This window comes from Meles meles, chromosome 2, assembly GCF_922984935.1.
Source record: "Meles meles chromosome 2, mMelMel3.1 paternal haplotype, whole genome shotgun sequence".
Classification (NCBI taxonomy): domain Eukaryota; kingdom Metazoa; phylum Chordata; class Mammalia; order Carnivora; family Mustelidae; genus Meles; species Meles meles.
In genome coordinates this window covers 64,915,440-64,942,097 of record NC_060067.1, presented here as the reverse complement: position 1 = coordinate 64,942,097, position 26,658 = coordinate 64,915,440, and the positions used below count along the sequence as shown (strand labels likewise).

Sequence of the window (26,658 nt, the reverse complement as noted above, 5' to 3'; positions counted from 1 at the left end):
CTTGTAGTGTTTTTATGTCCTTTCAGAGCCTCCACTAGGGTGTCTTGCTGGCCCGTGATGGGTTTGGGCTGCCCCAATGCTGCTATGGTAACTGTGGGACTCGGGTCGGGGCTGCGCCTTGGCTGGACCACAGCCGGGATGGAATGAGCAGGGGTTGCCTCGCTCACTGGACATCATGCCCCAAGCCTCTAAGCCGGGTTATACACACTTACTGCACCACCACCGCCATCACCGACCACAGCCAACACCAGGAATACTTTTGGCACACTGCCAGACTCTAGATTAGCTAATTTAATCCTCACAGCAACCGTACCGAGTTGAATAGGATTCCCGTTTTACAGATGGGTAAATGGAGGCACAGAGAAGTCAGTGCCTTCCCTGAGGTCATGCTGCTGGTGAGCAACGGGGCCACGTGCGAGCCCAGGCAGCCGGCTCCGACTACCGCCCTGTACTGCCTCTCAGTTTCGAGATCTTCCACCTGCATTCCCGGGACAAAGTGTGTTCTCTTGGTGCGTCTTCTCAGAGACTGTGCACGTGGACAGATAGCTGGCCTGACAGCTTCCTTCCTGAGCTTTGGCATGGGTCCTCAGCCCCCGTCCGGCCTGACCCCATCCCCTGGTGTTTTACCAGCAGGCCCATGGCCTGTGCTTTCTTGACAGGGCAACTTGTGTTTGGATTCATTCAAGTATCCAGGAGAGAAGGACATCCTGCAGGTCCACAGACCTTTCCACCTGGAGGGACTTTCAGACCCTCACAAGCCCCGGCCCCCAATAGGCAAGGGCCTCCTGTGGCTCCAGACATGGCCGGTTGCAAATACAGCAAATGATACCTTCTGTGTCAGACTCCAACACCTGTTGACGAAAGTGTTTTCTTTTCTCTCTTTTTTTTTTTTTTCTAGAACAGAACACAGCTAAAAGCCCTTTTCACCATAACAGTTGAAGAAAAGATAAAGGTAAGAGCAATGGCTTGAGCCCCCAGACGCCCCCCAGTGTGCCTTTTCCTGCCTCTGGTGTGTTGGTGTCTGGCTGTCGTCATCGCCAAGGGGAGGGGGTGACTGCTGGCTTTAGTAGCCCAGACCACCATGCAGTGTGAGGTCCCCCAGTGTGGCCAGAGGCTGTCGGACTCGTTCCCTGGATGGCCCGTCTGTGTGGGCAAGGTGTCCTCACCTTGTAACCACATTTCACATTGTTTCAGCATCTGCTGGGGCCAGACATTAAGCAGTTGACATGCACTGAATTGTGTGGTCTTCATCACAATCCTGGGGTGTAGATTCTATGTTAAAATCACCCTCATTTCATAGATGGGGAAACCAAGGCACACGTCGGCCAAGTAATTTGCCCAAGATCGCCTGGCTAGCATGTCAGGGTTCCCAAGACCACTCCCAGGCTCTGTGATTCACTGGGAGGACACACAGGACTCCATCCATAGTCATACTCATGGCTGATTTATTACCGAGAAGGATCCAGAGTCCAATCAGCAAAGAGCAGAGGTGCACGGGGCGAAGTCTGGAGGACGCCACACACCAGCTTCCAGAGTCCTGTCCTGGTGGATGCATGTCCACACACCAGCTTCCAGAGTCCTGTCCTGGTGGAGTCCCACAGGATGCATGGAGTTGTTGAGCAATGAGTGTGACAGCACAGCTCATCAGAGACCAGCACCAGGGCTTTCTTTGGGGGCTGGGCCCACGGCATCCTCTGCGTGGCACAGACCACCCGGAAGAGTGTGTTCAGTGTAAACTACATTGTTTGCATGACGGGTTAGGTGCGGTAAGCCACTCTTATCAGGGAATGGTGAGAACACTCCCGAAATCCAAGTTTCTAGATGCCAGCCAAGGCTCCTTGCTTTGCACACTGGCCTCTCAGAGGATAGCACTCCAGGGCATGCCACATGTGTGCTTTTCTCATAGGGGTTGGAACCGGGATTTGAACACAAGCACTTTGGCTCCGGGGCCCTGTCGTTGGGCAGTGGGCTACACTGGGGAGCTGAATCCCTGCGCTAAAGAGATGGAAACAAAATCCAAGTCTGGCTATAGCAAGGGGAGGGTTTATGGGGGGAAGGGGCGGGGGAGTCAGGAAGAGAGGAGCCAGCAATCGTCCTGGCTGGTCTGTGCGCTCCGGAGGGCGTGTCTGCATCATATCTGTGCCCCACTCTGTGCCTTACATTCTGGGTGGCACTCGATAGGTAAATATCCCTCGACTGAGCTGATTGTTCATTGTCATCAATGCCGGTGATTGCTTCCCAGTGGAGCAGGTGTCTGGTCACTGCGTGATTGTAATAGAAGTCAGAGGACATTTGCTTAATTGATGTTTATGATTATGAGCCCTTCCTCCAAGCCCCAGGCCCTCTCATGTGGATGGAGATGAGCCACACCCAGGTCTTTGGGGCAGCGTCCAGCCCACTCCTTGCCTTCAAGGGCAGCAGGAGTAGGTGCCCGCTGTGGGGCGCAGACCCCTGGGTGCACAGTTTGGCAGTGGAGCACCGGGCTGGATCTCAGGTCCCCTCGTCCAGGTGACCCTGCCCTGTGGCACATTCAGAGAGGTCACCACGGAGCGGGAAGATGAGGTATACAGATGTGATGGCCCTACAATGTTGTGGGGACAGCAGGTCCTTGGACCAAGGGCCTCGCTTTGAATCCCTGCCTGTCCACCAATTGTGTGTGACTGTGGGTGTGTGCTTTGCCTCCCTGAGCCGTGAAATGAATGATAGTGTGTCAAGCACTCAGCACAGTGCCTGGTGTTTTGTAAGGGCTCAGTTAACATCAGCCGCTGTCTTTGCTATCATTATTATTATCATCATCATCATCATTATTATTACATGCACCTGCTGACATTACTCCTCTGCAGGTGTTCTGTGATAATCATGAATGACATCAGGTATTGGGGTCTCAAGCCCAGATGCCCACGGGGGCCATACAGGTGCTGTAAGTGTGAGTCAGGCCCAGTGCAAGATTCCAGGGCCAGTGGAGTCTGGGGCAGCCTGGAGACTCAGATCACCCAGCACCCACTATCCCCCTGCCCTCACTGAGACCTTAAATGAGGGGGAAAAAAAGTCAACACACAACTGCCATGACTGAATTTGTGAGGTTGTGACCCAACATCTAGGTCATACATGCTGCAGATACTGACCGTAAAGTGCTGGGTAGATAGCAGGCTTCATGGAGGAGGTAAGAATTCAGTTGTATGTAGTGAAAGGAAGGACATGGTTCAAGATGGAGGAAAGGTATTCTAGAATATTCCACCGAAGGTCTGAAGTCGAGTTTGAGCCAGCTGGACTGGTGGTTGGATGTGAACCCAAGTCTCCTGGGGGCCTGGCACCAGTGGATACACGTATGGATGAGGCAAGTCCCTTGCCAGCCACGGTGTGTTCTAGTGGGGCTACTGAGCACCCGCATGGTGATGTCATTGCACTAGGAAAGTGCGAGAGTGAATAGGAGGAGCAGGGTACGGGGATAGAGGCTCCCCTGACATTCCATCATGTGGCTAAAACACAGAGGAAAGCCATTAACTATCCATTGTATGGGTTGGGATTCTGGAACCCTGGGAGACCCCGTCAGCTCCTTTGTTTTCTGTTACATTCCCAAGGGTGAACCTGGCAGGTGTCAGCCAAGGAAAGCAAGGCCTCAGAAAACTGCTTCCCATTTCGTATCACAAGGTCCTCTTGCCCTTCTGTCTGCTGCATGAAGAATCTGGGGTGGGGGGGGAATCACACTGTTTGTGCTGAACATTAGTGTTTAGGTTGGGCTGGAGCTCCCACAACTTCTTGTGTTGATCCCATGTGCCCTCAAAAGGGCTGGGCGCCAGGGCAGGGACCCGGAGAGCAAGGATCTTGGATTTAATCCAGAGAGAGACGTTTAAACCAGCTGTAAATCCCCGAAATTCATGTCCAGTGCAGTTGCAATAATGATTTTAGTAGCATTTGGGGGGGAGATACATGATCAAATTAATCAGTTTCACCTGAAAATATACATTTCCAAAACTAGATGTGAACATTGCGACAATGAAGAGGAATGTGGGAAGATTTGCCCTAGGAGGTGTTAAAGAATTATAAAGCTACATTAATGTAGTTTGCAACTCAAGAAACGCCAGACCAATGGGACAGGATAGAGTATGTACACAGATTTCCATTTAATAAAAATGGTATTTCAAATCAATGGGAAAAGAATGTATCACTCAAATTTATGGGCAACTGGCTGGATCTTTTGGAAGAAAAATAAAGATGAATTCCCTCATCAGATTAAAATCTCGGTAAAACAATTTCTAAAAGGTAAATATAGGTCAGTATCACATGGTATGAAGAAAGCCACAAAGGAAAACCATGGATCTGAGTACACAAATAGTTGGAAATTTTACATTTAAAAACAGCTTAAGAAAGAGAAGTGACAAACTAGGGAAAATACTTGTGACAGACATAAAAAAAAATCCACATCTTTGATATATAAAGAGCTTCTATTAATAACAAAAAGGAAGTGTCAGTAGGTAGCTATGCGACATGAGAATTTCTCAAATACAGAATTTTACAGTGTGTTCCCTTGACCACAGTGGAGGGAGCTTGTAGCTGTGGGCAGAATCTTGTGGCGCTGACTTGCGCTCAGAAGATGGGTGGTTTGCAATCACACATCATCATGTCTGCCTTCCCTGTGTTACCTCTTGTGTGGATTACTGCACCAGCCTCCTGCCTGTTCAGCCCTAAGCTCCTCTAGCCCCTCATCCTCGCCATCATCATCTTTCTAAAACATAAACCCGCTTGCTTTTCCTTTTCGGGAGGGACTCCCTATTGCCTGCTGGATTCGGCCCAATTATCTCAGGTTAATATTCAGGAGCCATCAGAAAAGTTGGCCTCTGCTGTCTCCTGGTGCTGTTGGGTCCCTCTGTTTTCCACACTTCTCCAGTTTTGCATATGCTGTTCTATTTTTACCTGTGCTTTGGAGACCGTCTCGCAGGAGCCTAACCAACCTCTGCACCTCTGTGTTTCCTGACTCTGCCTCAGGCGTTCTGGTCCCACCCTTGGCTGGGATCCCATGCTGCTGGGACACCTGATAAAACCTTGTCGTTCTGTGACATTGAGTTAGTTTCCTTGTTGTCATTTAATACATTTTTGTGACAGCAGAATAGAATTTTTGCCCTGGAAGACTTTACAGATGCTTTAGTTTGACTTTTTCATTGAAAAAATCAGATCTGGAGAGGCTGTGGGAACTGGCCAGGGTCCTGAAGCTGAGGATCGCGTTAAGGAACAGGGTCAAGCTGTGCAATTTTTTCTCAAATCCACTTCTTTAGGAGACTGGTACCTTAGCAAAGCTCCATTAAGAAGTGTGATTCCCTCTACCAGTGATTACTCCTAACCCCCCCCCCCCCCTTTCAGGATTGTCAGCTGGGAAGCCCAGAGAAAATTTGCCCTCAAGGGCTGTGTGAAGAAGGTCCACAAACCACTGACCCCCTGTGCTTCTTGGCTTTAACTTACAGTGAAGGATTTCAACTAAATTACTTCTGAAATCTCTTCCAGAGAAATTCTGTATGGTCTTCTCTTTTCTACAACCTTTTTCTGTCTTTGGGGGGGTAGGTGGGTAGAATTTAATAGATGTCCATTGTGGACTTTTAGAGGAAATGCCCGCTCTGTATCACAAAAACAATAAAATAACATTACGTCATAATCCCACCACTGGAGGACTATTGCCAACATGTTGGTTTCTTGCTTCTACAAGTCTGCGGATTTATTTATTATGTAATTGAAGTCAAACTGTATAAACAACTCCTCCTCATGCTTTTGTAATTCGCTGTTGGATTATAAGCACTGAAAGCATTCCTTTTGAAAGGCTTTTTTTTTTTTTTTTTTTTGGTCCAGCATTGCTCTTCATAAATGCAGTGATAGAACTCATCAAAGAAATCAGCTCTCAGCTAATACACGATTAACGAGATGGTAATAGCACATGATTCTTTGTCAGAGACAAGCAGGAAAGTTAGGGCCTGGGGATGAGGAGGCTGGGATCACTGAGCCGGTTCTCTTTCCTTATTCTTTCGTTTGTGAAGTTTATGGTAAATAGGCTCTTGGAAATCTGTATTTATAATGCTTATCAGTGAAATTTGGCTGCAAGATTTCTGGAGGAAATCTCAAAAGTATGATTAACTCGGGGCTGATTTCTAGGTAGGGTCCAAGTGCTCAAATTTTTGCACCTGTCCCTGTGCGGTGGGGGGGCCTCATCAGCACCCAGCCTCCCAAGTGAAACATCCAGGGACATTTCTGGCTCCTATCTCTGGCTTCCCACACATTCATTTCACGCTCAGGCACTGTATCCTGGTAGATTGTGTCTCCTAAATATTCCTCTAATTTCTGCCCTTCCCTCCAGCTTGCCAAAAGTAGCAGTAATAAATAGCAGCTCAGAGTTACTGACTGATCTCCATGTCCTGCATCCCCAGCTAGTAGGCCCTAACTTGTGCATGTAGTAAAGTACACACATGTGAAATTTACTATTATCGACATTTAGCGTACTCAGTGTCGAGCAGACAGGAACCACTGTCTAGGTCTGCTCTCCATTCTCCCCTCTACCCCCAGCCTCTGGCAACCACTAATCTGCCTTCCGTCTCTACAGATTCGCCTGTTCAGGCCATTTCATATAATGCAATGTGGCCTTTTGTGGCCAGCTTCTTTCCTAAGTGTGGTATTTTCAAGGTTCGTCCATATTGTCCTGTTTATTGGTACTTCCTTTTTATGGTTGAATCTTATTCCTTGTATGCATGGACCACATTTTCTTCATCTCTTCATCAGGTGGTAGGACCTCTGGGCTTTCCCCATCTTCGGGCTATTGTGAGTAGTGCCCCTGTGAATATTCAGGTACAGCTTTTCGTTTGAACACCTGTTTTTCCGTTCTTTGCGGTATACACCCATGAGTGGATTGCTGGATTGTATGGTAATTCTGTGTTTAACTTAGCAAGGAACCATAGACACTGTTTTAATCCTCAGTTTATAGACGAGAGATTGCAGCTTACAGAAGGGTCCCACCGTGTGGTAGTGGGTAGAGCTGAGAGCTGAACCCTAAGTAGAGCCTCCGTCTTTACTGCTTGCCGCGGCCTTGTTTCATGTCCTCATTCTTTTCTTCCTTGGCTGTCACATCTAGTTTGTCCTCCTCCAGGCTGATGTCATGAAGTAGCCAGATTTAACTTTCTAAAATACCCATCTGACCATGTGACTTCCTGGCTTAAAACCCTACATTGATCACCCCACAAACCCTTAGGATAATGTCTAGAATCACTAACCTGCCCTTGAAGGTCCTTTGGGACCTGGGCTACATCTCCTCCTTCTGTGTGTGCTGCTCATGCTCTTCCCTCTGCCTGGCTTGCCCTCCTCCCTGATCATTCTCCCCTGCCCCTGGGTCACCTCATGGAAAGCTTCCTTTGTCCTTTGAGCTAGGTTAAGGGCTTCCCCTTCTCCCAGCCCGACTCCTCCAGGCTTCTCCAGCCTCACCCCAGTCACACCATGTCACTTCAGCCTGCTTACCTGTGTGTTTTTCTGCAGGACTGTGAGGTCCACAGAGCAGGACCTGGATCTCTTTCCCCCTTGTCCTTCCAGCATGCAGCTCTGGGATCACTGAAGAAACTAGGTGTCAAGAAAGTTCACCACTCAGTCCAAACACTGAGTCAACCCTAGTAGCCCACTTAAATAGAGCCCACTTAAATAAAACAGCAAACACAATTATAGCAAAGCTTGGTTTCTGCACATATGAAATGGATGTAAGAATTCTGAGTTCAAAGTATTGTTTCAAAGACTAAAAAAGGAGGAAGGCCTGGCCTCTGGCAGAAGTTCAATAAAGATATTGATGGTTAAGGGTAGTTTTAAAGAATGGATTGTGAAAACTTTTGGCCAGACACTGGGAGATTTTTTTTTAAGGTTTTATTTATTTATTTGACAGAGAGATCACAAGTAGGCAGAGAGGCAGGCAGAGACAGAGGGGAAAGCAAGCTTTCTGCCCAGCAGAGAGCCCGATGTGGGGCTCGATCCCAGGACCCTGAGATCATGACCTGAGCTGAATGTAGAGGCTTAATCCACTGAGCCACCCAGGCACCACAACACTGGGGGATTTTTTAAATCTGCCCTACCAGTCAGTCTAGAAGAGTGAGCTGTCTACTCTGAATAGGAATCACAATGTCCAGAGTGGCCCAAGACCCTGATGACCCAATGCAGGGCTGCTCGTAAAAGGCCAGGCTGGAGCCGGAGCCCCAGAGAGGCAGCTGTGGTATGAGGGCTACTACCTCTGGCTGCTGGGTGTGAAACCCAGGTTCACTATTGACTAGCTCTGTGATCTTGGGCCATTTATTTAACGTGTTAGTGCTTTTGTATTCTAATTTGTAAAATATAGACTAAAGCAGTGCCCAATTATGGTATTGTGAAAATTAAATGGATTAATGCATGTAAAGCCCTTGAACCACCTCTGGTGCTTAGTGTCTGCTCAGTATGTGCCGGTGATGGTGATGATGGTGATGTGATTGTGAGGATGATGGCGATAGTCATGATGGTGATGATCGTGGTGAAGGTGATGAGGATGATAATGGTAGTAGTGATTATATGGCGCCTCCTTCTTCCCATAAACCTACATCTTAAGATTTTACTCTCTTTCAGCCATTTACATGGAGGAGGAAATTTGAATAGCAGAGGCATTTTGGGCAGATCAGGGGAGCAAGACCTAGCTTAATTTAGCCACACTGATACTGATAAATGCAGATTGAAAGAAGAAAGAGTTATGAGTAGACCTGCCCCAAGCAGGCAGTCGCTACCTACATGCACTTATCACATGGTATCAGAAAGTAGGGATTGCAATAGAGAAGGGAGAAAGACGGCAGGATCTGGAAGAGCTTACCCTACCTTTGGTCTCTTCCTAGATAACAGTCATTCATTCCTGCCTCAGTGTCAGGTCCTGTTCCCAATGACCTGCCACATTACCTCTACTCTTCAAATTCTCTTGGCCACGTGAATGGCCAGAGGAGGGCAAGACTTCAGGTGAAGATTCAGAGAAGGTGGAGGTGAGAAGAGGGAGACAAGCATGGTGGCCTGACCTAGCTGACCAGCTCTTCTTCATGAAGTAAGAAAGGAGAAGACAGAGGGAGACAGAGGAATCTGTTTCTACATTTTATAGTACAGTTTCTACCTTTCTACCTCCCTGCATGTAATTCTGTTCTAGTCTTTGTTTCTGGTTCTCATCAGTCAGGCAGGTATGGGAGGTTGGGACTAAAAATGTTTTTAGAAAACCACACAACTCCCTGGATAAAAGCAGTGTGATCTAATGGGTGGAGAACATGGACTTGGGAGTCCAGCAGGGCTAGGTCTGGCTTTTCAGCTATGGACTTTGATTTTTTAATCTCTTTCCATCTACATTTACCTATCAATAGACTGGGGATAATACATCCCCATAGGATTGCTGAAGGTTGAATGATGCAAAGCATATATCATACTGTGTTAGTTTTCTGGGGCTGCCATAACAAATCGTCACAAACTGGGGATCTTAGAATAACAGAATCTTATTCTGTCACAGTTCGGAAGGTGAGAAGTCTGAAATTAGGGTATTGACAGAGCTGTGCTCTGTTTAATGGCTTTAGAGAAGAAGATTTTCCTCTTCCTAACTTCTGGTGGCTCCTGGGAATCCTTCCTTGGTTGCACCTACATCACTCCAATCTCTGCCTCCATGGTACCTGTGTGAATCTGCCTCCACATTTCCCTGTCCTTTTAGGGAACATTCATTCAATTTAGAACCTACCCTTATCCAATGTGAACTCAATTTGATTACATTTGCAAAGACCTTATTTCCAAATATGGCCACATTGTGGGTTAAGACTTCAGCGTATCTTTTTGGAAGACACAATTAAACCCATCACATGCACCTAGCCTAGGGACTAGCGTGTTTTTGGTGATGAGATGCCATTAATTCCCTGTATCTCCCCATTATTCTTGCTAAAGCTGGAAAAAAAGAAGCACTTACCTTCTGTGAAAGAGGAATCCTAAAAACAAATTGCTCAATATTCCCTTTGTTCTCTTTGGACACAGATCTTTTTGTTTCCTTTCCATCAATATTTTAATGTAACCTCTATGCAGAGTTACTCATATTTATACAATGTGTTTTTTTTTTTCCTTATCCGGTAGCTATACCTATCAGGGCACAGAGGGCTATTTCCAGCACAAATGGAGAAATCGCATGTCATTTTGGTGTTAATTAAAATGTAATATTTAGAATCAGGAGGATATTCAAATATGGAAACAAAACTGTTTCCCTGACCATATTTGCTAACAGCATCTTTGGATCAAGATTAAAGTGATATGTGCCATTGCTCTTTGATTCAGGTTCCAATATATGGACCGAAGCTCTTGTTTCTGACTTTACTTGGCTTTGACTGTCTTAAAGGTCAGGTAGGCCTTGTTGGTCTGTGAGACAAATTTAACCTGGACTATAGCCTGCATTGTTCCCACAGGAACCAGGCCTGCTTTTGTTGTCTTCTAGGCCCTAAGTAATACATTTAATGTTCTCATAATCTATAGCCATTCCTAATTAAACTAGTCACAGACTGGCTTCTCCGGAAGCAGATGCTGAGACAGAGTTTGGGGTATAATATGTTTACTAGTGTGCAGAAAAGAGTTAATATATCTGGCCTGAGATGGCCTGCTTGCAAGATTAGCCCTTGGCAAATGTGTGAGAACTTGGAATTCAGAAGAGTTGCCAGGATTCCCCAGACTGTTAAGAGGGGCTCACTGTGTTGACGCTATCATATTATAAATACAAATAAATACAAGTAAACATATATAAATGTGTTATAAACAATACATTTTATTCTTCAGGCCTGCTTTCATTCTGGGAGTCTGGAACTGGTACCTGCTAGGGAGAGGGTGCTTAAGGGACCAGTCCTGGATCAAAGCCTTGGGCACTGAGTCTCTCATGAGCTGTGTTGTTATACCCGTTGCTGGAGGAACTAAACAAGTCTTGTGTGATGGCCTTGGGAGAGGACTCTGGAAGCTTGCTTCTGCTTTCTTCAGGATTTAATCCTCTGTGCCTTTTCCCTGTCCTGATTTTGCTCTGTGTCTTCTCCCTGTAATAACTCAGAGCAATCAGAATGACTTTAGGCCGTCTTGTGGGTCCTCCTGGTGAATCATCAAACTTGGGGTGGTTTGCCCCTCCCCCAACACAACCAGTGATCACCCATGAAGGGAAGACGGAGGAAGCAGGATTGGGCAAAAGAAGACCGCGTGAGTTGTGATCTGGGCTGACAAAACCACACCTGGCAGTGAACTGGAGCAAGCATTCCTGTCTGAGGGTCCCTTGTCAGGCTAAATGGCTGGCCATTATGCCTCGCATCAAAGAGAATAAAATAGGGGCGCCTGGGTGGCTCAGTGGGTTAAAGCCTCTGCCTTTCGCTCAGGTCATGATCCCAGGGTCCTGGGATCGAGCCCCGCATCAGGCTCTCTGCTTGGCAGGGAGCCTGCTTCCTCCTCTCTCTCTCTCTCTGCCTGCCTCTCTCCCTACTTGTGATCTCTATCTGTCAAATAAATAAATAAAATCTTTAAAAAAAAAAGAGAATAAAATAATTAGGAATAAACTTAATCGGGAGGTGAAAGTCTTGTACACTGAAAACTACAAAACCCTGCTGGGGGAAATTAAAGAAAACACAAATAAATGGAAAATCATCTTAGGCACATGGAAGGGATGAAAAGTGTTATCAATATGTGAGGCTCTCAGTCCAGGTCTGCTTTTGAGGCCACCTTCTGCTAAAATAACTCATTATCGCCGCCATATAGCTTCTCCATTACCGTCCCAAAGGAGTTGCCTTCGTTTACACGGTCCGCAAAGGAAGATGTGGCAAGAATCACTGGTGTTCAGTGAACAAATATTAAAAGACAGACGCTCTTTTAGTGACTTCATTCAACTTCATTCATATTCTTGTTTAATCCTCCTTACGACCTTTGGAGGGCTACTGTCTCACTTTACAAGGGAAGGAGCAGAGGCAAACAGAGATGAACTCATCTGACCAATACTGTATGACTAATAGGGCAGAGATGGTGCCGCACCCAGATGGTCTGGGTCCTGAGCCCAAGCTTCACCCGCTCTGCTGTTCGCAGTCCCCCTTACCTGGGAATAGGAGGTGGACCTGGGTCAGACCCAGTCAGTACCCACACACCCAGTGTCATCACACCAAGGGAGGAAGAACCCTGACTCACAGCCTGGCAGACAGCAAATACTCAGTAAATAATTGTTGATTAATAAATGAGCCAAGCTTTGCACTAATCTCTCTATCACTATTCTGTGTAATTCTCATTCTAGGAGGTATTGTTTTTTAAGATTTTATTTATTTATTTATTTGACAGACAAAGATCACAAGTAGGCAGAGGCAGGCAAGTGGGGGGCGGGGGGAGCGGAGGCAGGCTCCCTGCTGAGCAGAGAGTCTGCTGCGGGGCTCGATCCCACAACCCTGAGGCCATGACCTGAGCTGAAGGCAGAGGCTTAACCCACTGAGTCACCCAGGCACCCCTCTAGGAGGTATTTTTATCCCCATTTTACAGATGAGAGAAGTGAGGTTGCTGGAGGTTAAGTTGCTCACCCAGGGTATCACGGCTGTTTTGACAGGCGGCATTTCCATCCAGATCTAAATTAAAAATCTAGAGCTCCTTGTTTGGATTAAAGTGTCTTTGAGAGAATTCAAGGTGTTAAATCTTGTGAAACCCTTAACCTAGCCGTTCTCAGTGTGTTCCTCAGACAAACAGCTCAGCAGCTCAGAACTAGGAAAAGCCACTCCCGAGGCCCTGTGCCCAGGTCTAGTGAATCAGAAGTTCAGAGTGGGACACAGGGACGCGTGTTTCAAGTCCTCCTGGTCCGGATGCATGTGTAAGTGTGAGCGCGGTCTCAGTCCTGCATCTGACCCATTCGGAGTGCTTGTCAGATGTCAGCAGCTGCTGTGGTCTCCAACCGGAGGAAGTGGTGGAGGGAGGGGCTTAAGGTGTAACCTCTAGGACTCAGTCAGCTTCTCACAGCTGTACGATGCCCGCTGCTCCCAGCCTGTTACGGATGCACGTTTGTCCCAGGCTCTTGTGGGCGGGAACCCAGAGGATGCCTGTGAGGAGTGAGCGAGGGCTGGGTGTGTTAAGGCAGGCTGAGGGCTCTCTTGGCAGCCAGCCGCCTCTGACTGTGGGAGGCTCCCCTGCCCCATGCCTCCTCCAGTGTGGGCTGCGGGTTGCCTCTACAGTGCTCTTGGGAAGGGGGAGCACGTGGTGTGGAGAGAAGGGAAGAACACTACAGATTCTGACCCTGACTCGAAACAGCTCACAAGTCCCTTGTGAGCCTTAGGTTTGTTACAGATGGATTCTAGAACGTAATGTTCTGGGGTGCCTGCGGTCTGCCAAGCTCGGGGTGGATGGTCCACCATGCTGGGCTCCTGGGCAGTGTTGTCCTGCTCGGAGCTCCAGGTGTACTGCGTGGAAGCCACGATAGGGAAACAGACTCCAGAAGTCCAGCGGTGGTCTCAGGGCGAGATGGTCTCAGCCAGTGGGATGAGCTGGGTCCAAAGCCAGGCCAGTCTCTCTGCTTCTTCTGCTGTAACACTTCCTTAGGACCTGACTGAAAGATGTGAAGCGTGACTGGACAAGTACCCTTCTCTCTCTCTCATCCCCTAGGTTGTCCCAAACCACGGCCTTCATGCGGCAGGATTCTTCGCAGCCTCCATTGTCTCCTTTGTGCTGACCTGGGTCACGCTTTTCCTCACGGCTCGATATCAGTGTTTGAAGGGAAGCCTGCTCACCAGACATCGGGTGAGTCTCCATGTGCGTTGTGTTCCTGGAAGGTAGTTGGGTTGACAGTAGACGTGAGGTTGACATTTGTCCTCCAGTTCAATGGGTCTCAGCCCTGGATGGATGTCTCAGTCCCCGGGGAAATGACAGTCACATGCTCATCTCCAGGCTTAACCTGCAGAGACTCTGACTGGATGGTTCCAGGGTGTGCCCCTATCATTAGTCATTTTTAAAGCTCCCTGGAGGATTCCAGAAGGTGGCCAGGGTTGAGGGCCTCTGCGGTCTGACTGAATCCCTGAGCACCGTCGGTGTGGCCAACTCTGCATTCACGCCATGCTAATTCTGGTCCTGCTCCACACTCCCTGCTGAAAGGTCTTTGGCTCACTTCATCCTCGTGGGGAGACCAGGTCCTTCAGCCTGGCTTGGGAAGCCCCCTTGGTTGGCTTCTGCCAACCTCTGCTGCCACTGTCTACTTCCTACCTCAGCCCCAGTAGACCCAGTGACTCAGCATTCCCTGAGAGCGTGAGCTCCCCACACTCACACCGGAGGCTTTTTTGATCCTCTCTGCCCTTCAGTGAGCATAGTTCTGGCTGGACTGGGAGCCCTCTCTCTTGGTTCCTGCGCTAGCTTCCGTAGACCCCACATAGTACCCCTCCTAATTTCTTGGGCTCATCTGTGAATGTCTTAATCTCTCTATTCCTGTCTTGGTCTGGGTTCCCACAGAAGCACATCTTAGGCCCAGGGTCCAAATGCAAGTAGTTTATATGGGGACTGATCCCAGGAAGTATTTGTGTGGGGTCAGGAGGTGAGGCAGGAAGGGAAGGCAGCTGGTCACGTTACCACTCTGGGCCCCTGGAGCTTCACCTTGCCCAGGAACTCAGCAGAGAGTAGGAAAAAGCCTCAGAGTCATCCCACCTAAGGAGGGAAGGAGGGAAGGAGCTGGGGTATATATCATACACCACTGGTCATCAGTCGAGGACATGGGGGCAATGGGGCTGGTAGAAGGTGGGGGAGGAAGGACTCTTCTCCCCACTGAGAAGACACTTGGAGACCAGAGAACGAAGCAGGCAACTCCATACCATTTACACAGACTTTTATTTAGGATAACTTACTGATAGGTGATCAGGTGGGGGGTGATCTAGACGCTGTGCAGCTAGTCTCACAAAGTCCAGGCCTTAGTCCACAGATTGTATAGAGTGAGGGGTGGTGCAGAGGGCATTTTAGTGCGAGCAGAGGACCCACTTCCTCCAAGGGTTTGCGTGCACCTAATTGACAGCTACCCTTTCATTAGATCTCATGGCACCGTTTGTGCATGAGGAGGGGGAGAGATCATGCTATCTTTAACAAATTTACAGAGCACCTAAACAAGCCTCCCCGCTTCCAGCCTTGATGGGCATTTCCAAGGTACGTATTTTAATCTCCGAGGGCCCTGGAACACATAGCCTGAAGAGAGAACATGAACGAGATGGAGGGCCACGGAGGAGTCAGTATTGTCAGAGTTCCCACAGGGACCCAGACAAAGGGTGATGTTATTTCCCTGGCATGGGCTCTGAAGGCCAGCAAAAGCCTTGGGAAGGGAGCATAGGTATTAGCTGATGGATCTTCGGCTAGTGGACACTGAAACAGCAAGGAGGAGGGGACATGGGTAGAAAACAGATTGTATCTGCCACCATCCCCACTGTGTGGTATGGAGCCTGGTGCTTGGAGGGCGCTGAATAAATGTGTGAGGAAATGAACAAGCCCTCAGCCGTCAGTGGATGGACAGAGGGGAAGGAAATCAGGGCAGCAGTTCATAGAGTGAGATGGGCTGCCACCAGAAGACACTGTGGGAAGTAAGCATCGTGGCAGTTTGTTGGTCCCTCCAGGGTTGGGAGGGCTGGAGCTGCTGCAACTCAGTGTCACCCAGGGGCCCAGCACCCTGAAGGGAACATCTGCCGTCTCTCCCCCTCATTTGTATTGAGGAACCTGAGGCCCATGAATTTAAACACTTGCTTTAGGCGGCCAAGTGTAGGCTGGATCTGGCTTCTGGTGGCCGTGTCTGGAGGCTGGAGGTCCTGTCCCCATTGTTCACTTGGTGTCTGCTTCCCAGAGAAGAGGATGGTCATTTCAAAGTGAGATTGGTCCACAGTGTCTATAGCAGGCAAAAGGGGGTCAGAGAAAAAGGACTCCTTTCATCAGACCTTGGGCTTGTCTCCCAAAGCCATTATCCATCACAGAAGAACAAAACTTCCCTGCTGCTTTGATGAAGGAGCAGAAATCATTTCCTGGAGATGAAAGGCTGATCTTTATACCTGCAGGGAGGAAAGAAAAGTGTTGATTCAAGGGTCTGAAGACCCTTGAAGTTCACAGAATGAACTCTTTTCACATTTTTCTTTATTTTTGGAAACCCGAGGCAACCAATGAGACAGTGTGCTCTAAAACACAAGACAGCCTTCTTCACTCCTTCTACCCTAGGAGTTAGACCTATTTGGGACCAGATACCAACCCTGACTCTTCATGAGCTGTGTGGACGCACATAATGTTATTTTACCCCTCTGAGCTATGGTTTCTTATATGTAATGTGGGGCAATAGCACTTATTTTGTTGGGACGGTTTTGTGATAATAACACATAAAAGCCACAGGGACAGGAATTCTTAAATATTAACTATAGTTATCACCCATTTTGCAGAATCAACAATAACGACAAAACAGATAAGAGCTATCCAATCATTGGGTCAGGCTTAATTATCTCCCATGTCACTTCCATTTGACAGTTCTATATTCTGATTAGAAACCAGCCAGATGCATGAAGTTGAAGTCCATCTGCCAACTAGAATTTCTGTCTGCATGATGATTATGGTGGTGGTGCTGCTGATGGTAATGATGATGGTGGTGTTGGTGGTGATGATGATGCTGGGGATGATGATGATGGTGGTGATGGTGGTGATGGTGATGATAGTGTGATGAGATGATGGTGATTGGTGATGAAGATGGTGATGGTGGTGATGATGGTGATGGTGTTGGTGGTGATGGTGGTGATGATGTTGATGGTGATGATGATAATGATGGTGTTGGTGTGATGATGTTGATGGCTGATGATGGTGATGATATGATGATGGTGATGATGATGGTGATGGTGATGATGATGATGGTGACAGTGGTGGTGGTAATGGTGATGATGGTGAAATACTTTACAGGTCTTTACAGGTTGCAAAGGTCTTTCCATCCATTGTTTTGTTAATAAGCACAATATCCCCATGCAGGGCTACTAGAACTAAAATCCCATTTTTTTTTTTTTTTTTTTTTATGAGAAAGTAGAGGCCCAGGGAAATACAGTGTCTTGTCCGAGTATACCCTGCTCACAAGTGGGGCCAGCAAGGTTCTCTGACTCCTGCCTTCCCTCACAACTTTCTCAGCACATGACATTCACAAGAAGGCCCACTTAATTGTTTCTGAAATTTCTCTGCAGGTTCAGCATCATGAGAGCAAGCTGGAGCACTCCCAGTTCACCTCACCCGATGATGTCAATGAGGACCTTGCTCTCAATGACCAAATGATTGACATTCTGTCTTCAGAGGACCCCGGGAGCATGCTTCAAGCTTTAGAAGAGTAAGAATTCTTAACTGCACTGTACTTGCTTGGATATGATGAATGCTTTAGCTGCACTAGCCTGAGAGCAAACACTGAGTACATTTCATTAATTAATTAATTAATTATTCAGTTAATCATTCATTTGTTACTTACTAGTCATCATGGAACTACTGCTATGCTTAGTATTTGGGAAAACGAATGAATAAGACATAGTTCGTGCTATAAGCTAATGGGGAAGACAGACACATAAACAGAAGTGATCAGAACAGTTTGATGAACACTGTGCTAAAAAGGAAATCAAGACTAGCTGAGCCAAGAAGAGGAAGTAATTACCCCTGAGAGTGTCAAGGAAATGCTTCCCAGAGGAGGTCATATTTTAACTAGTTCTTAAAGGATGGCTGTAGGCTTTCCAAGTGGGTTAAGAGAAGAAAGACTTCAGGCAGAGGGAAGAAAGGACGGATGAAAGGATAGGAAATGAGCAAGATGCATTTGATGAAGTGAAGTAGCTCAGTATGACTGATGTGTGAATTGGGGTATTGAATACAGAGAAATAAAGGAAGAGGCAGCTGCAGAGAGAGAGGCCAGGCCAGGCAGTGTGTTTCCTGAACTGAATTCTGTTCTTTTTATTTGTTTAACAAACACTTACAGCGTCTCACCTGTGTATAGCAGAACCTAGAGCTGGACACAGTTTTGAATACTGCGTGGGTACGAACTCATAATCCTGTTAGCCTCCCTACAGAGCAGGTGTTGCTCTTCTTACCATCTTGTGGATGGGAGATTGAGAGAGGCTGCGGAGCTTGCCTCGGGGTGCACGCTAGTGAACGAGAGAGCCAGGGCTTCAGGTCTTTTAAGGGCTGGCCTGTTTCTGGCTCATCTTTACTCTTAAGTCATCTGTACCAACCAGAGGCTCAGTGTCTTCATCAGGGCGACCTCTCCTTGAAGTCCCTGGACTTGAGTTTCTGTCTTTTCAGTTCTACAGATCTGTTAAGGATTCTGCAGAGTTTATCTGCCCTTGGGCTTCTGCTTCTGGTATTTGGAAGGTGCCCTTTGAAACAAGGTGACCCCAGATGTGGGGGTACCTACCTCTCTGAATTTCTTTGTTCTGCTAGGTCTTGGCCTCATCTTTTATTACTCCTTCTTAGTTCTTGGATAGTCTCAACCTGATTGTTTTTGGTCAGCTTTTCTAATTGTTTTTGATGGGATAGTTTGTCCAGATTACCTGGATCACTCCTAGTAAGAACAGTAAGAACAGTAAGAATGTGTAAGCCACATTCTGGACCATGAACAGACATAGTCCCTGCCATGGGGAGAGCCTGTGAGAGAGACGGACAGGGAAACAAGCACAGAGCAGGGGCACTGCCAAGTGCTCCTTGGAGTTAGGTGAGGTTTATGTCGGGCTGTGCCACCATGTACCCTGGGTCAAGTTCCTTAAGTACAAGTTCTGTAAGATGGGCGAGGTTGTGGAGGGTTCTGGATGTCAGGCTCCACAGTAGTGACTGGAGACCCAGGGAGTGGCCTGTTAATATGGGCAGATCATGTTCCAAAGGCCACTCTAAATACCAAAGGAGAATGGCTTAGAAGGTTAAATCCAGACTTTTGCAGGAGATGTGGATGTATGATGAGGGCAGGAGCCGTAGGTTGGGTGAGGAGAGGGATACAAAGGAAGAATTTACAGAACTTGGTCACTGGTGGTCATGTGGCTGAGTAGGCCTGCATAGGGGGGTGTAATTTGCCCACTGAAGGGGAGGGAAAAACTCAGGAAGCCTCCCTAGGGTTCTGGGTTCTATTTGCTTGTTTGTTTGAGTGGGAGAGGAGGGAGCATCAGTTTTACTGCTTGGTAGAGCTCTGGGTCTTCTGCTTGTAGAATGTCCACAGAGAGGCACACGAGAGGGGTATGCCTTCACGAGGGCAGTGCGATGCTCAGGCTGGGCCACGATCTTTGGAAGATCCATTTTTACCAAAAACACTGTCTGAACATGTAGGATTCTTATTGGCTTTATCAGGCTTTTATTTTTCCTTTCTTTGCTTCTTGTTATATTGATGACAATTAGCAACGGGACCCCGTGAGAGCCCCTCAAACTGGATTCCATTTACAACAAGCTTCTTCTGATCCTAGATTTGGGATGCATATCTTTACCTGTGCACTTCCCCCTGAGAACTAATTGCCCTCAATTTGGAGTCATCATGATGCTGATAAGCTGTAATGACTTATATTTTTATACAATGCCTTCCTTGTATTGTGCAGGGTTTAAAAATGCAGTCTCTTTCCCACACGTTGATTTGGTCCCCATGCTAATGCTCTTTGGGAAGGCATCTTATTTTTCCTATATTTGAACTAGTTTCGCTAGTTGAAGGATCTGGTGCTCTTCTTGGTAACGAGCTGTATTCAGAGTCACTTATGTAGTAAGTGACAGGTTAGGACTGGAGCTTTCTCGCTGGAATCTCAGCCACGTTGTGTTTCACAGATACTCTCTGAGTCCCAGTTTCTTCATCTCTCGATTGGGGAAATCATAAGTGCTGGGGATTGCTGCTAAGTTTAATGATATGACAGGGACTTGGTGGCTGAGTCCTCTCTGGGTTTTGCCTCGGAGCTGGGGCCTGACTTGAAGGGGATGAGCAGGTGGTAAAGAGATGCCTTTAAGTAGATCAGCCCCTCTTGGAGTCCTTCTCTAGAACAGTGCAAACAGCAACTGAAAATGGGAGAGCTTGGGAGCAAGGTAGAGCAGCTCTGGTCCTACCTCCTGGGAATCTGGAATCGGTGACCCTTGTTCATCCATTTCTGGGTCCAGAGTCATACAGCTTGGCTAACTGAGCTTTGTGCAGCCATTCACGTGTGGTCCTTCATTTTAGCTTAATTCCCTAATCAGAATGCCAAGGGCGACCAATTAAAATTTGCCACACTACCCAAGGGGGAGGAGGGAGGATTGGCTGGGTAGTGGGGAGAAAGCTGGCTGGTTACTGGCAGAGGTTCTTAAATGTCTCTTATTACATTAAATGGTAGAAGCACGTGATTAGCAAAATATTTCCTAGATAGAAGTCTGTTTTCTTCCAAAACGTGGAGATTAAAAAGTGGAGTCCAATGATTTGGATTGTGTGATCAGCTCCTAGATATTTAATTTGCAAGTAAGTCATACACCACAACCTCTGGCCAGAGGAATTAGGGCTGTGATCAGCATACGCATGTATGTAATACATGTGTATATTAATAAACAATAGTACTTAAGGTTGAGTGTCCATATCTGGGCTCTCTACTCTGTTCCACTGGTCTATGTGTCTGTTTTTGTGCTGTGATCATGACCATGCTGTCTTGGTGATCACAGCTTTGTAAGAAAGCTTGACATCAGGCAATGTGATGCTTCCAGCTCTGTGTTTCTTTTTCAATATTTTCTTGGCGATTTGGGGTCTTTTTTGGTTCCATACAAATTTTAGGGTTGTTTGTTCCAACACTTTGAAAAATGATGCTGGTGTTTTGATCGGGATGGCATTGGACATATAGATTGCTGTAGGCAGTATAGACATTTTAACAATGTTTATTCTTCTGGTCCATGAGCATTGAATATTTTTCCATCTTTTTGTGTCTTCTTCAATTTCTTTCATGAGTGTTCTGTAGTTCCTCGAGTATAGGTCCTTTACCTCTTTGGTTAGGTTTATTCCCAGGTATCTTATGGTTTTTGGTGCTATTGTAAATGGAATCAAATCTCTAATTTCCCTCTCTGTATTTTCATTGTTAGTGTATAAGAAAGCAACTGATTTCTGTGCATTGATTTTGTGTTCTGCCACATTACTGAATTGCTGCATGAGTTCTAGTAATTTCGGGGTGGAGTCTTTTGGGTTTTCCACGTAAAGTATCATGTCATCTGTGAAGAAAGGGTGTTTGACTTCTTCTTTGCCAATTTGAATACCTTTTATTTCTCTTTGTTGGTCTGATTACTGTTGCTAGGATGTCTAGTACTATGTTGAACAATAGTGGCAAGAGTGGGCATCCTTGTGGTGTTCCTGATCTTAATGGGAAGGCTGTCAGCTTTTTCCCATTGAGGATGATATTCGTTGTGGGTTTTTCATAGATGGATTTTATGAAATTGGGGAATGTTCCCTCTGTCCCTACACCCTGAAGAGTTTTAATCAGGAACGGATGCTGTATCTCCTCAAATGCTTTTTCTGCATCAATTGAGAGGACCATCTGGTTCTTCTCTCTTCTGTTACTGATTTGTTCTATCACATTGATTGATTTGCAAATGTTGAACCACCCTTGCATCCCGGGGCTAAATCCCACCTGGTTATGGTGGGTAATCTTTTTAATGTACTGTTGGATCCTATTAGCTAGGATCTCATAGCAGCAATGTCCATAATAGCCAAACTGTGGAAAGAGCTGAGGTGCCCCCTCAACAGATGAATGAATAAAGAAGATATGGTCCATATATACAATGCAATATTACTCAGCCATCAGAAAGGATGAATGCCCAACTTTTGCATCAACATGAATGGTACTGGGGGAGATTACGCTGAGTGAAATAAGTCAAGCAGAGAGAGTCAATTATCATATGGTTTCACTTACTTGTGGAGCATAAGGAATAACATGGAGGACATTAGGAGAAGGAAAGGAAAAGTGAATTGGGGGAAATCAGAGGGAGAGAAGAATCATGAGAGACTATGGACTCTGAGAAACAAACTGAGGGCTTTAGAAGGAAGGGGGGTGGAGGGATGGGTGAGCCTGATGATGGGTATTAAGGAGAGCACAGATTGCATGGAGCACTGGGTGTTATACATAAACAATGAGTCATGGAACACTGCATCAAAAACTAATTACATACTGTATGGCGATTAACATATTATAATAAAAATAAGTAAGTAAATAAACAATAGTACACATGATAATAACACATAATAGTAACAGTGTGTAACAGAAATGGTAGTAGTACCATATAGAAAGTTATTGATTATCCTGTTGTTGGTTCAAGAAGTGATGGCCTATGAGGAGCACAGGCTTCCCTGAGCCCCGTATTCTCTGAAATGAACAGTGCTGCTCCTGGTGTGTGAATGCCGCAAGGACATTGAGGTTACCAAGATTTTATTCTTGTAAATCACCTAGGAGCTCTGGAATTTTATATTCATTTCTCCTTGGGCACCAGACTTGTTTTGCTCGAAGAGCATTTGACATTGATTGTCAAGCATGACCTGAAGCGTGCTCACTGGAGAGCCACATTTGTCCCGTCCCCCTCCCCTGGTCCTCCTCCCCCCACTTCCCCCACCCCCTCCTCTTCTCAGCCCCTACATCCCAATATTCAGTATTTATCAAACACCCGTTCTGTTTCACACTCCGTGGTTGAATGCTCATTTTAGGGACCTGGTGGGGTTGTTTTGTTTTGTTTTGTTTTGTTTTGTTTAATCATAGCATTGTCAGTTACTTTTAATCTTTCCGTCTTGACTTACAGTCAGGCTTTAGGAGCTCCCAGAAAGAAAATGTCACTCAGAATGTCAGGGGCTTAGGATGCATGGAAATCTGTGATTGTCTCCGCACTAAAAACAGCTTTTTTCTCTAATGAATTATTTATCCCATTTGTAATTCTTATGTGAAGCTTAGCTAGGCTTCTAAATATGTCATTAGATGTCTCGATTGCCGCCTTGTTGCTCAGACCCATCGGAGCCCTAACCTTGCTCTCTCTTGCTGATTTATCTTTGACAAAGAGCATCTCCTTGGTTTGTGTGGTTGTTTATCTTTGACATTATTTCTTCATGGTCTGTCTCTCACAGAGAGGATCTGAGGGAGAAGTCTTTCCTTTGGTTTGTGTCAGGCTCCTAGACGGTTGTCCTAATGGAGGCGGCTCAGTCCTGGGGCATGCGGAGGCAAGAGGGAGGAGGAACAGGGCACTATTGGCAGCTTTGGAAGCTTCTAGAAGTGTGGAGAGCCCACAGTGTCAGCTCTGGAAGCTTCTAGAAGTGTGGAGAGCCCACAGTATCTCAGCTCCAGCCTTAGTCTGGCCCTGACCACCGCCAGGCACCTTTTGCCCATGACCTTAGGTAATTCTCACAGTGGCTCTGGGAAGGAAGCTGAGGTTCAGAAAGGTTGATTGGTTTTGCCTAAGGTCACACAAGTGGTACTGGGTTTGGGCCCAGGACTATGTGCTTTCAGATCTACTGTTATATTGACAAAACAGCTTCTAAAAAATATTACACTTAGATTTTTCCAAGAGAGGCAAAGGAAAAGAAGAGAAAGAAAGGAAAGGAAGAGAAGAAAGTCCAGGCGAGTGTTTATTTCCTGTTATTTAAAGGAAGCTCATCACTGTCTTTTGATGCTGCCAACATCCCCTTCTAAGCTGTCTCCGAATTATGGTTCGGACAGAGTCAGGGTTCAGTGAGTATTGGTTGAATCAAGGCTTTTAGATCCACGTAGTGAATGGATTCTGTGTGCCGGCTATGAGGTATTGTTTCTTCTGTGTTTTTTTTTTACAACTCTGCCCTTTTTATTTTATATTTTATTTTATATTAACACTGTGGAGATATAATCTTGTTTCTCATTTCTGGAACTTAAACAGGAAATTAACTTCAGGAAAATTAAGCGACTCACCCAAAGTTTCTGTGGTTCCTCTGCCCTTTCTGGGTTGTTCGCTCCTGTGTGCAATCACTGGGAGGCCCTGGCTGGATGCTGGCGCGGCGTCCGGGTGTGGGTCATCACGGGAAGCACACGGGTGGAACACAAAGACGCACACGGCTAACCCTGCAGTTCCACAGCGTGGCGGGGCTCTCAAGGAGAAGGGGCTCTGTTAGAGAAAAGCAGGGTTTTACTTTTGCCTGGGGGCTCCAGGAGGACCCCCTAACTGGAGGGTCAGGGGAACCAAGACCTGAGTGATGAGCATCCTCTAGGGGCCGAATGGATGGACCACAGGAAGGGACATAGGTGGGCCCTTGAGGGTCTAGAAGGGGATGAGGCTAGTATGGCAGGGGCACACGGAAGTGGGCTGTGGTGTCACGCTGAGCCAGCACAAGTGTGCCCCAGAGCAGCTTCCCCCATAAGCCTGATGGAGAGTCACCAGCAGGTGCATTCGAAGCTGTAGGGTTAACTTGACAGCTAAGGTGTGAGAAGGTGTGGCGTTGCTCAAACCAGAAGTAAGCACAGTGCATTCCCAGGTGTGACATGGCTTCACAGGCGGCCCAGAGTCCGTCCCAGGGAGTCCGGCCATGGCAGGGAACCCTTGCAGAGCAGCTGTTCCATCTGCCGTCACCAGCTCCCTTGGCCGTGGTCCGGCTGGACTCCGCAGGGGCCCCTCACTCAGGGCCCGTTTCCCAGGAGGACCCCCCAGCCTGTAGCTCTGTGTGATGTCCCTCCCAAGGGCTACATCGGGGCCTGTGGAATCCAGGGACAGATGAGGGAGGATGAGTGATGCCTACTGACAGCTTAGAAGTGGGCTTTGTGGGAGAAGAGCCATCAGCTCGTGGCCGTGCTCCTTCCTAAGACAAGGGAAGAGGGAGGATTGAGTTTTGAGGAAGGATCCAGAGGTGCTTCTGGGCTGGGCGAGTTGAAGATGCCTAGAGACACCAGATGGACATGTCTGTTCAGAGGCAGGCTTGGGGCTGGGGGTGGCAGGATGGGGACCCAGGAGGGAGCCCTGGAGAGTGGAGAGCGGCATTGAGGGGAGGGAAGTGGGACGACGCCCTCAGGAACTGCAGCCTTTACATTATCAGAAAGGTTTCAGGAAACCAGGGCAGTGAGAGCAGGAAAGCCAAGAGAAAAGGGATCCCAGAAGAAGGGGTGAACAGCTGTCTGGTGTTGCCTGCGGTTCAGTCAGGTGAAGACTGGAAAATGTCCTGTTTTTGCTGCCGGGACATGGCTGAGGGCCAGAGCATGTTTGGGGAGCACGGGGCGAATGCAGTGGCCACCATCACCGCTGTGACTCACCCACTCTGCTGTGCAGGGGAGCAGCAGACTAAGGGAGCCCGGGGCTAGGAGAAGGACAGTTAGGGTGATGCCAGAGGCTCTGAGCATTCTGTGGGGGATGGTCCGCAGATGGGGGGAGGCTGAGAGTTTGAGGGGAGAGCAGGGACAGTTGCAGGGAAGAGGGTACTGAGAAGGTGGGAGCCGGTGCTCCCGTGTTGGCACAGGGGAGGGGCTGGGACCTCCGGGAAGAAAGGTCCAGAGAACACAGAGATGTGTGCAGGGGTGTGGATGGGAGGTGTGAACAAGGCACGTACCTGTGTGATGCTTATCAGTGACGTACAGGTGAGGACATTGGGAAGAAGAGGGGAGGATTGTGGGAAGGTATGGCACAGTCCTGAAGAGTGGGGAGGTGGCTTACTAGCAGAAGCCAGAGAGTTACTGGGCAGGTAGCATGCCCACGTGAGGCTGGAGGTCCCAGCTCAGCCCTGATGAGGGATTTGCTCCTGCAGGGATCCAGGGGGAGGTGCAGAGGCTGCCAAAGGTCAGGGGTAGGGGCGGTGGAGCCCAGGGGTGAGAGATTGGGTTGAGAAGCAAGACCTCCTGGTGTGAGTCCTAGCAGGGGCACTTACTGTCAGGTGACTCTAGGTGTCTTATCTATCAAGGGGGGGTAGCTGTGGCTACCCCCTAGGCTGCTAGGACAGACGCTGGCCCCAGGATCTCTGTTTTAGGGGAGCAGGAGACAGACGAGAGGTGTTTCCTGTGGCTGCTCTAACAAGTGACCACACACTCGGGGGCTCCAGAGAACAGAGCTTTGTGTGTCATGGGGCTGGAGGTCAGAGGCCCAAAGTCAGTTTCACTAGGCTGAGGTCAAGGTGTTGGCCTGCTGCCTCCCTTCGGATGCTCCGGGGTGGAGTCTGCTGGGCGAGGCGAAACTCCACCCACAAAGCTCTGCCCCACTGCCCAGTTCCCACGAGGTGCCAGGTTCCTGCCAGCGGCTGACAAGCCAAAACGGGATTTTTTTATGGGGGACAGAACAGGGACTGCGGTGGAGCAGAGCGGCAGTAATGCCCATCTGGTTTCCATGGCAACCCGTACGGTCCGCTTCCTGGGAAGGTGAAGGTTTCTGGGAGGAGATGCTTTCCTCCTTCCAGCAGGTGCTTTCTGAGTCCCCACTGAGCGCCTAGCACTGTGGTAGGCAAGGTGCGGGAGAGGAAGCTGAGAAAAGCAAGCAGCCCCAAGATGCCCTCCGTCTACCAGGGAAACAGGTCACAGATGGATAAATACAGCACCGTGAGATTGGGCAAGCTGGAATAGCCTCGAAAGCCCCCGTGCACGAGTGGTTTACACCTGGTCTGGTGAGACTTTGCCTGGCGCAATGTGATGTTCTCCCTGACTTAGCGTCCCACCTAATCCACACCGCCCCGTCCAGGCCACGAGGCTCATGCCTCCTCTTAGGGGTTTCTTA

General features: G+C 47.8%; 1 protein-coding gene across 3 annotated transcripts in view; it reads left to right on the top strand.

Moving 5' to 3' along the window:
- EVC2 (EvC ciliary complex subunit 2) overlaps positions 1-26,658 on the top strand; it is a 126,908-nt gene that overhangs the window by 17,503 nt on the left and 82,747 nt on the right. For all 3 annotated transcript variants that reach the window (XM_045998433.1, XM_045998432.1, XM_045998431.1), the window contains 3 exons: positions 899-952; positions 13,636-13,770; positions 17,199-17,338. In XM_045998433.1, the coding sequence (XP_045854389.1) occupies positions 899-952; positions 13,636-13,770; positions 17,199-17,338 (329 nt within the window). The remainder of the gene's footprint in view (positions 1-898; positions 953-13,635; positions 13,771-17,198; positions 17,339-26,658) is intronic.